The following is an 11566-nucleotide window of genomic DNA, read 5'->3' on the forward strand; positions in this document are numbered from 1 at the left end:
AAGAAACAGAAAATATGAACAGACCTAACTAGTAAGGAGATTGAATGAGTAATTTTTTAAAAACCTCCCAACAAAGAAAATCCCAGGACCAGATGGCTTCACTAGTGAATTCTACCGAATGTTTAAAGAAGAGTTAACACTAATCCTTCTCAAACTCTTCCCAAAAATTGAAGAGGAGGGAATACTTCCCAACTCATTCTATGAGGCCAACATTATCCTGATACCAAGGTCAGAAAAAGATAATACAGTTGACCCTTGAACAACACAGGGGTTAGGGGAACCAACCCCCGTGCAGTCGAAAATCTCCATATAACTTTATAGTCGGCCCTTTGTATCCATGATTCTGCATCCACAGATTCAACCAAGCTCAAGTGTAGTACTGTAGTATGTATTTATTGAATAAAATCCTAGTAGAAATGGAGGCACATAGTTCAAACCCGTATTGTTCAAGTGTCAACAGTACATGAAAAGAAAACTACAGACCAATGTCCTATATGAATTGTTTATTTTATTTTATTTATTTATTTTGGTCTTAGTTGCAGCAGGCGGGCTCCTTACTTGCGGCTCTCCAGTTCCTTTAGTTGCAGCACGTGTGCTACTTAATTGCAGCACATGTGCTCCTTAGTTGCGGCTCATGGGCTCCTTAGTTGTGGCATGCATGTGGGATCTAGTTCTCTGACCAGGGATCAAACCCATCTCCCTTGCAGTGGAAGGCAGATTCTTAACTACTGCACCACCAGGGAAGTCCCCCATATGAATACTGATGCAACAATTCTGAACAAAATACTAGCAAACAGAATTCAACAGCACATAAAGATGATTTTACATCATGACTAAGTGGGATTTATTCCTTGAACGCAAGGGTGGTTCAACATATGAAAATCAATCAATGTAATAAACCACATTAACAGAATGAAGGGGGAAAAATCACAGTTACCTCAATCGATCCAGAAAAAGCATTTGACAAAATTCAACACCCTTTCAGATAAAAACACTTAACAAACTAGGAATATAAGAAAAGTACCTCAACATAATAAAAACCATATATGAAAAGCCCAGAGCCAACATCATACTCAATGGTTTGAGCCTGAAAACCTTTCCTCTAAGATTAGGAACACAAAAGGATGCCTGCTTTCACTACTCCTATTCAGCATAGTACTGGAAACCCTAGCCAAACAGGCAAGAAAAGAAATGAAAGGAATATGAACTGGAAAGGAAGAAGAAAAATTATCTCTGCTCACAGAATACATGATCTTATATGTAAAAAAATCCTGCAGACAACACACACACACACACACACACACACACAATTGTTAGAACTAATAAACTAATTCAGCAGAGTTGCAGGATACAAATCCACACACAAAACTTAGTTGTGGGGACTTCCCTGGTGGCACAGTGGTTAAGAATCCGCCTGCCAAAGCAGGGGACACGGGTTCGATCCCTGGTCCGGGAAGATCCCACATGCCGCAGAGCAACTAAGTCCGTGCGCCACAACTACTGAGCCTACGCTCTAGAGTCCGCAAGCCACAACTACTGAAGCCCGCATGCCACAACTACTGAAGCCCACGAGCCTAGAGCCCATGCTCCACAACAAGAGAAGCCACCACAATGAGAAACCCATGCACCACAACAAAGAGTAGCCCCTGATCACCACAACTAGAGAAAGCCCGTGCACAACATCGAAGACCCAACACAGCCATAAATAAATAAATAAATAAATAAAAGAATCTGCCTACCAATGCAGGGGATACAGGTTCGATCCCTGGTCCGAGAAGATCCCACATGCCGTGGAGCAACTAAGCCCATGCGATGCAATTACTGACCCTGCACTCTAGAGCCCGCATGCCACAACTACTGAAGCCCGTGTACTTAGAGCCCGTGCTCCGCAACAAGAGAAGCCACTGCAGTGAGAAGCCTGTGCACTGCAACGAAGACCCAATGCAGCCAAAAATAAATAAATTTATTAAAAAAAAAAAACTTAGTTGTGTTTCTATACACTAACAATAAACAATCTGAAAAAGAAATTAAGAAAGCTACTCTATTTACAGCAGCATTAAAAAGAATAAAATAGGAATAAACAACCAAGGAGGTAGAAGACTTGTACACTGGAAACTACAAAGTGTTGTTCAAAGAAATTTAAAAAGATGCAAATAAATGGAAAGACATCCTCTGTTCATGGATTGGAATTCTTAATATTGTTAAGAAGTCAATACTACCCAAAGTGGTCTACAGAGTCCGTGCAATCCGTATCAAAATCCCGACAACATTTTTTTTACAGAAGTCAGAAAATCCATCCTAAAATTCATATGGAATCTCAAGGGATGCTGAATAGACAAAATAGTCTTGCAAAAGAACAAACTTGGAAGTCTTACACTTCCTGATTTCAAAACTTACTACAAAGCTACAGTAATCCAAATAGTGTGGTACTGGCATAAAGACAGACATATGAACCAATGGAATAGAATAGAGACCCCAGAAATAAACCTGTGTGTGTGCATACAAATGATTTTCGATAAGGGTGCCAAGGCCATTCAATGGAGAAAGAACAGTCTTTTCAACAAATGGTGCTGAGAAAACTGGATAACCACATGCAGAAGAATGAAGTGGACTCTTACCTTATGCCATATATAAAAATTAACTCAAAATGGGTCAAAGACCTAAGCATAAGAGCTAAAACTATTATGTTTTGTGTTAGACAAAAACATAGGAGAAAAGCTTTGTGACAGTGGATTTCTTGTTGATTTTTTTGGATATGACACCAAAAGCACAAGCAATAAAAGAAAAATTAGATAAATTGGACTACATCAAAATTTAAAACTTTTGTGCATTGAAGAGTGCACAACAGAGTGGAGAGGCAACTCATGGAATGGAAGAAAATATTTGCCAATCATATAACTGATGAGGGGTTAATATCCAGAATGTAGAAGGAGCTACAAAATAACAACAAAAAAAACAAACAACCCAATCCAAAAATGGGCAAAGGGCTTGAATAAACATTTCTTGACATACAAGTGACCAACAGGTATATGAAAAGATGCTCAACATCACTAATCATTAGGGAAATGCAAATTAAAACCCCTATAAGATATCCTGTCACACCCATTAGGATGGCTATTATCAAAAAACAAACAAACAAACAAAAAAACCACCCAGAAAATAACAAGTGTTGGCAAGGCTGTGGAGAAATTGGAACCCTTGCACACTGTTGGTGGGAATGTAAAATAGTATAGCCACTGTGGAAAATAGTATGGTTGTTCTTTAAAAAATTAAAAACAGAATTACCATTTGATCCAGCAATTCTGCTTCTGGGTATATAACCAAAAGATCTGAAAGTAGGAACTTGAAGAAATATTTGTACCCCCATATTCGTAGCAGCATTATTCACAAAAGCCAAAAGTTGGAAGCAACCCAAGCATCCACCAAAGGACGAATGGATAAAAAAAATGTTATATACATACAATGGAAGATTACTTAGCTTTAAAAAGGAAATAATTCTGACACATACTACAACATGGATGAACCTTGAAGACATTATGCTAAGTGAAATTAGCCAGTCACAAAAGGATAAATACTGTATGATTCCATCTATATGAGATATCTAAAACAGTTAAATTCATACAGACATGAAGTAGAATGGTGGTTGCCAGGGCCTAAGGGGAGGAAGGAATATTTGATGGGGACAGAGTCTCAGTTTTGCAAGAAGAAAAAATTTCTGGAGATGGATGGTGGTGATGGTTGCACAACAGTGTAAATGTACTTAATGTCACTGAACTGTACACTTAAAAATGGTTAAAATGGGGGACTTCCCTGGTGGCGCAGTGGTTAAGACTCTGCGCTCCCTGTGCAGGGGGCCCGGGTTCGATCCCTGGTCAGGGAACTAGATCCCACATGCATGCCGCAACTAAGAGTTCACCTGCCACAACTGAGGAGCCCATGAGCCGCAACTAAGGAGCCCATGAGCCGCAACTAAAGAGCCCATGTGCCACAACTAAGGAGCCCAACTAGGGAGCCACCTGCCGCAACTAAGACTCAGTGCAACCAAATAAATAAATAAATATTTTTTAAAAGATGGTTAAAATGGTAAATTGCACATTACATGTATTTTTACCACAATTTTAAAATTTTTTAATTAAAAATTTAAAAACAAGATACAAAAAAGTATATGCTGTATGATTCCATTTATTTAAGGTACAAAAATGAATCTGTGGTGTTAGATGTCAGGACAATGGTTAGTTACCCTTGGGAGAGGAGAATAACTGGAAAGAGGCATGAAGAGGCTTTGGGAGTCCTGGTGATGTTCTCTTTCTTGATCAGGGTGTTATGACATGGGTATATACATTTTGTGAAATTCTTTGAGCTATATATTTGTGATTTGTACAGTTTTTTATGTGAATGTTACACTTCCAAAAGATTCCAAAAACGTAAATCATGAGCCCCACAGCAGACTATACAGAACCAGAATCTCTGAGGATGGGACCTGGGGACCCTGCATTTTTAAAATCCCCCTTCCAAGTTTTTCTTAAGAACATTGGATGCTGCAAATCTTTGCTAAAGGAAGAGAATTAGGTAAATATTTTTCCAGTGCCCCAGAATTCTTCAGTTGTACCCTAACAATAAATATTCCTTAGAAAAGAAATTCTTAATATCCTTGAGTCATTTACCTTCTCCTGTTAGGAAACTCCACGTCATCTTTCAGGTGCTGAGAAAGAGAACTAAAAATAGTTAACAGCATATAGAAATGTATAGTTTAATATATTACACTTAAAAATATGATTTCTTCTAATTTGTCAGACATACTATAACTTAGGAGTATTTTACTGATGCCCTCTGAAAAATAGCAGGTGCTAGGGCCTAGTGGAATTCAGGCAACTAGGGTAGGAGGTGCACCCGGGGTGTGGTACAGTGCAAGCAAGTACAGAAAAGCCAGTTCTTCCCTATGTAAACTACTTAGACTCCATTTCATCTCTCTCATACCACCTCCAAGATTTCAGCAGCCTTTACCCTTGCTTGGTAAAACAAAAGCATGTTTCTTGCAAAGGCTCTATTGGAAGGAATAGATCAAGGTCAAGGTCTTGGACAAGCTCTTGGAGACCTTCTTGGAGGAGGCGGTCAGAAAAGAAGAGGAGGAGGAAATATTGGAGGGATAGTTGGAGGAATTGTCTAAGCACAAGGATCTGAAGTCCGACGGCTTTAGTCTTGACACCTGCTGGAGCATCGTGTCCATCATGGACAGTGACACAACTGGAAAGCTGGACTTCGAAGAATTTAAGTAGCTCTGGAAAAACATCAAGAAATGGCAGCGTGTTTATAAGCAATATGACAGGGACCATTCTGGTCTCTGGGAAGTTCTCGGCTGCGGGGGGTTCTGCAGGTAGCAGGCCTCCAGCTAAAGGAACAACTTTACCAAATGATTGTCCACCGATATGCCAATGAGGATGGAAGTATGGATTTTAACAACTTCATCGGCTTCCTGGTTCGCCTGGATGCTGTGTTTCGTGCCTTCAAATCCCTGGATAGAGATGCAGATGGCCTGATTCAGGTGTCTATCCAAGAATGGCTGCAGCTGACCATGTATTCCTGAAGTGGCACTAAGTCAGGACTACCCCGGGGGACAGGAGTGCTGGAAGCTTAGCCATGCTCTCTGCATGGTTGCAGTTACCCCATCCAAAGCTGTCATTTCCTGCCGAGTTCTTTCATAACCCGACCTGTTTCTGAACTGTGCTGCCCTTTACTGCTTAATTAAACAGATTTTTCATGAAAAATGTTCTGAGTGGTTTGTATGTCAGCTTTTTGAGACACGGGATTTATATGGACTTATATATGTGATAGGAGTGCAGGGCAGGCTTTAATGGAGTAGATTTTAATAGGTCATTTCTTATTTGGTGAATAAATTCCAAAGAGCAGGAAAGCTGTTGTTGTTATTGTTAAGAATGAAATTTTGAAAAAAATCCTGGAATAAATCAAGAAAGCTCTCAGGAGATATATTTTTTTCCTTTAAAAAAGGTGAGGAGACAGGAAATTCAAAACCTGTTTTTCTCTTAATTCACATCTGGTCTTTCTATTACATTAAAAAAAAAAAGTGTTTTCCTGGAAACCTGCTTAACTGTATAGAAACAGGTTCAGAAATGTGAAATTAAGCAGTTTTATAAAAGGTAGTACTTTTTTTAATGGTGGAACAACTATCTAAAATCTAGAATTCTTTAGTCCCGTTTCTCTAGCAAAATAAGCATGTAACAGTTTTGTTCTGATATAATTGTAAAGAGGATCAGGGCATTGGGGAATGAAAGAGTGTACTTATAGTTGAAATGTCTCTGGTTGCCTTAATGAATCAAAGTGATCACTCTTACATGTACTTCAAAATCAGGCACGCCCTGCTGATGTTAGCCAGCTCTTATCATGTCTTGCCCTGCCTCAGAGCAAAGAAGATTCTTTCATGTGTTTGAAAACTGCAGACAGGAAAAAAAGTAAACAAAGAAAATGTACACAAATCATAACCAGTTATTTGGTATCTAAAGCGATAGAGAGATGTATAAATATATATAAATGTTGTTGAGTCTTTGTTGCAGTGGTTCTCAGCCCTGACTGCAATTTAGAATCACCGGGAGAGCTCTTGAGCTGAGTCCCACTCCACATGAGTTACATAAAAATCTTTAGAGGTGGGGCTTAGAGATGAGTATTTTTTAAAGCTCCCCGAGTGATTCTGATGAGCAACCAAGGTTGACAGCCACAGCTTTAAGGTTAGGCTGTCTCACTGTATTTTTCATATTAGTCTCAGCTGAAAAGTGAGGTCCCCACAGGAGTCAGTGTTGCCAGCTTCCAAAAGAAGACAGGAGTATGGAGAAACTGCCACCCCAAAAGCAGGGTTAGTTGTGCCTTTCTTGTGAATGGCCCTTGGTTTGGCTCTTTCATTTTGATTCAGGTGGTGTGATAACGGGGCAAACAGAATCCAGTAATCCCCGGCCAGTAGACTCAGCTAGAGAGGCTGCATTTTCAAGTGCTCTGTTCATCTGCCTAGTTAATTGGTTTCTACCCCTCCTGCTTCTCTGGTTTTTAATGCATTCCCTCTTCTCCCAATCTACTTTGGAGGATCATCCTGAGTTTGAAGATAAATCTTTCCTTTTTGACTCATTTAGAGGAAAGCTGTAACTGTTGAAATGATGTAACCGGCCTGTTAACAGCCCTCAGCTGCCTGTTAGAAATCCCCAGTGGAAATAGGAGAGGTTGGCATTTGGCCTCTGTGGACACCATTATCACCATCATATAATATTTATGAAATACTACATGCGTGTAATTCTGAATTGAGCCAAGCCCAGAGATCACGTCCACTTTCCTCAAGGGACTTGTAATTTAAACTTGGTCTGGGGAGCTACTTAAAACAGGTGTGGTTATATTAGAATGAGGCTGCTGCCAGCAACCACACATTAATATCAGGATCCCTGTTTTAGAATATGGCCACTAGTATGTTAGGCATGGCTGCAGTAATATAGCCAGGAAAGGGGAATCTGCCAAGATGCCTTTTAAGGTCTCAGAATATTAAGTTTATAATTTAACCTTTCCACATGATGGCTGGGGAAAAGAAAATGTAGCCCCACTTTTCTCCCCTCACTTCATTTTAAATGTTTTATGAAAGTTAAGACAATTATCTCACACTAGGGGTGGTATTAAGTATTTCTCTTGCTCTTCAAGTTAAGGGATTACCTACTTTTATGATTCTCTTCCTGCATGCACAGAGCAAAACATCCTGAAGTTACCTAAGTTTCTCTTTTGTTCTTTCCTGCATTTGTGTAAAATTTGACAAATAACCCCAGGCACTAGAGTGGATCCCAGAAAATTTAGTCCAAAGTCTGGATTTTTCCAAGCAAACAAACCTTTGGCATTGTGTAGAACCAATAGCCTAGCAAGTGATTGAATTTCTTAATTTCCATCCAATGGGTTTTTTTGTTTGTTTGTTTGTTTGTTTTAGTTGGTGTTTTAAAGGCACATCTTCAGTGTAAGAGGGAATATTTACCTGATCCTTTTTTTCAAATGTTGCCTTTTCTACATGGAAGACTACTGATAGCCTAAGATGAAGGGCTTTCATTAATATAACTCCATCTCATTTTCAAATTTCTAAAAGCAATACAATCAATGTAGTAAGTTGAAAATAATAATGATTTTGTTTAAATGTGAAATTATACATCTACATTTTTAAATTTCAAAATATCCCATATGATTTTGAAAAACACCTTAGTCTTGATATAATACACTGAATTCTATAACCTATAATAGCAGGAAAAAGAACGTGTGTGTTCTGTACCTAAGAACAGCAAATGTCCAAAAACATTCAAAATTTGTATATCATCTTAAAGGTCACTTTTAAAATATTTTTTGAGTAATAGTGCATGTGATTTAAAAGTTGATTTATGTATCAACTTCAATCAGAAATTTCATCAGTAATATTGCACAACTAACCCACAGTCAGGCCTTAAAAAATATTTGCTGAGGCACCTGCAGGGCACTGATACTTAATGTACCTATTAATCTGAAGTGCTTTCAGAATCACTTTTTAAAAAATGTCTATTTTTAATGCTAAGTGGATTAAAACAATTTAATTCCTAGAAAATTGATAATACAATTATGCAGGTGGGTAGAAATATGCTCTTAATAAGAATATTGAGGTAAACAGAATACCTCTTCCCTGACTCTCCTGGATAACCGAGAATTTATTGAATCTGAATAATAATACTCTTCCTGAGGAGTTCCATTAGTTTTTAAAGGAAAGAACCACAGCTTTGAGGAATAATTTTTTACCATGGGACTGATTTGAATTTGAAAAATTAAAGGAGTGTATTTTGCTGTATACTTTTTTATTATCTGTTTCTGAATATATTTTATCAACTTGCCTGCTTTAATCTGAATGATTGGGAGTCAGATTACCTAAATGTTAATTGTCATTATGGCAATAGTGAGTTTTGTGACCTCAAGTAAAACTTACATCTCAATTTTTCATTAGTAAAAATGAAGAAGTTGAATGGATGATTTCTAAGGTTCCTTCCAGTTCTAAATTTTATTATTCTGAAATTGGAACCTTAAAGTGTATTATTTTATTAGTCCTATAATGAAACCTCTCAGAATAATTTCTATGCTACCTTTTTTCCTTCACATTACTAGGATGAAAACTTACATATAGTTTCTCATGTGATTGATTATCAAGAGTGCTTTAATATTCTTTTGTCATTCAAAGCCACTCATTTAAAACTGTTAAAGAAAACCAGGGGTCCAGAATATTACCTTTATTCGTGAATAGCAGTAATACTAAGGGTCTTTTACATTTCTCTTTCTCCATCTGAAAAATAAGCTATAATGCTTGACCTGTATTATACATAGGGTCCGGTAATATAGATAAAAATTGGATGCCTCACAATAAATCACAGACGTATTTCCAATCATACTACCTATGACCGGATCTTCAGTGTCCATAGATCATTCTTTTTTAAAAAATTTATTTAATTGAAGTATAGTTGACTTACAATGTTGTGTTAATTTCTGCTGTACAGCAGAGTGATTCAGTTATACATATATATACTTATTTTCATATTCTTTTCCATTATGGTTTATCACAGGATATTGAATATATTCCTAGGTCATTCTTATATCTATACTTCAGAACTTCTTTTTTTTTTTGAATTTTAGAATTTTATTTTTTTTTATACAGCAGGTTCTTATTAGTTATCCATTTTATACATATTAGTGTATATATGTCAATCCTAATCTCCCAGTTCATCACACCACCATCTCCCCGTTCATCACACCACCACCACCACCCACCTCCCCTCCATTTTCCCCCCTTGGTGTCCATACATTTGTTCTCTACATCTGTGTCTCTATTTCTGCCCTGCAAACCTGTTCATTATACTTCAGAACTTCTATTCAAGACTTTTATGTTGCTTAGTGGAGAAAACCAATTGCAGAATAAATTTACCTTTATTGAGCATATATTCACGGTACAATAAGCTGTTCAGCCTCTAAGGCCTAATGAACAACAGCCCTCCATAGTACAGAAGAAAATTAAACGTTAGTGGCACAACAAGGAAAATTATGTCCCTTAAAACTCTACTTCTCTGAAACTTCTGGGGTGATGAAAATATCGTAGCCATCAATTGTGATGGTGGTTACCCTGTTGTCTGCATTTTTTCAAAGAACATCAAACTGTACACTTAAAATGGATGCTTTTTATTGACTGTAATTGATACCTCAATAAAGTCGATTAAAGGAAAGGTAGAAAACATCTGTCTTAGAGGCTGGTAATCGGACAAAAATGGAAGTCGGATGACCTGAGTTTTAAATCCTAGGAAGAAACCCTGTTACTTTAGGGAAATCTTGAATCCTCTGTTTCTGCCTTCTCCGATGAGAAAGTGAAGGTAAATTATTCCTTTTTAGTTCCCACCCTGCAGCAAGATAAAGTAGTATGGTGACAGTGAGTCTTGGTTGCTTTGAGAAGCTGAGGAAAGCTACAAGATTTTCTTTCCCTAGAAAAATGTACATATAAAAGGGCCTGGGACTTCCCTGGCAGTCCAGGGGTTAAGACTCCACGCTTCCACTGCAGGGGGCACGGGTTCGATCCCTGGTCAGGGAACTAAGATCCCGCATGCCCTGTGGCTCGGCCAAAAACAAACAAACAGAAAAAGGCACACCCTTTCAGGGGTTTCACGGCCTTCCCTTTCAAGCTCATCTATGAAACCCCAGTGAAAAACACTGCCTAAGTGTCTTTAGGTGAACCCAAAGTATCAGTAGTAGGTAAGGGTAGGTGAGGAAAAGGTAGCATCATTTTTAGTACCTACCTGTGTGTGCTAGGCAATGGGAATACACTGCACAGAGGAAGGCAATCCCTGCCCTAGAGGAACTCTTGATGGTTGAAATGTAGACACTTAGTCACAGTTAAAGATTACGCTCTTATCAGTGCCAAACGTCTGCTAACCTATCAAGTATCACACTTAGCTTTGTTGTTACTAGTTTATAGTTTATCTGGCAGCATGAAGATCTTGCTGCCAAAATGATTCCACACCTGGGATTATAATCATTGTGCTTATTGTTCTCTTGCTTTCTCCCTCCTCCTCCTCTCTTTCCCCCTCCATCTTTCTCTTCCACTCTCCATCTCACTTTTCCTTTCTCCTCTTCCCCTTTCCTTCTTGTTCTCTCTCTTCTATCTCTTCCTTCCACCCTCCCTCCTTCTCTGCCTTGCCTCTCTCTCCCTTTCTTCCTCTCTTCCTTAAGCTTTCTCCCCATTTCATCTTCTCAGTGTTCCCATCTAGGTAGGAAAAACTCCGTATTCGGTCAGCATGGATTAGAATTATCAACCCCTTCTTTTATAATACCATCAAGAAATATCTGCTGGGCTTCCCTGGTGGTGCAGTGGTTGAGAGTCCGCCTGCCGATGCAGGAGATACGGGTTCGTGCCCCGGTCCGGGAGGATCCCACATGCCGCCGAGTGGTGGGTTTGTGTGCCGTGGCCGCTAGGCCTGCGCGTCCGGAGGCTGTGCTCCGCAACGGGAGAGGCCACAACAGTGAGAGGCCCGCATACCGC

At 38.8% G+C, this 11566-nt stretch overlaps 1 protein-coding gene across 5 annotated transcripts in view; it reads left to right on the forward strand.

Annotated features, from left to right (window-relative positions):
* The window catches only part of LPCAT2 (lysophosphatidylcholine acyltransferase 2), a 63610-nt gene that overhangs the window by 41366 nt on the left and 10678 nt on the right, over positions 1–11566 (forward strand). For 3 of the 5 annotated variants that reach the window (XM_028477687.2, XM_028477688.2, XM_028477689.2), the window contains exon 12: positions 11282–11473. The exons of 1 other annotated variant lie outside the window; for it this stretch is intronic. In XM_028477687.2, coding sequence (XP_028333488.1) covers positions 11282–11473 — 192 coding nt within the window. Of the gene's footprint in view, positions 1–5041; positions 5730–11281; positions 11474–11566 lie in introns of those variants that run through there. One more of the 5 variants, XM_024124899.3, reaches the window with a different exon arrangement.

Source organism: Physeter macrocephalus, chromosome 17 (genome assembly GCF_002837175.3).
Source record: "Physeter macrocephalus isolate SW-GA chromosome 17, ASM283717v5, whole genome shotgun sequence".
NCBI classification, from domain to species: Eukaryota; Metazoa; Chordata; class Mammalia; order Artiodactyla; family Physeteridae; genus Physeter; species Physeter macrocephalus.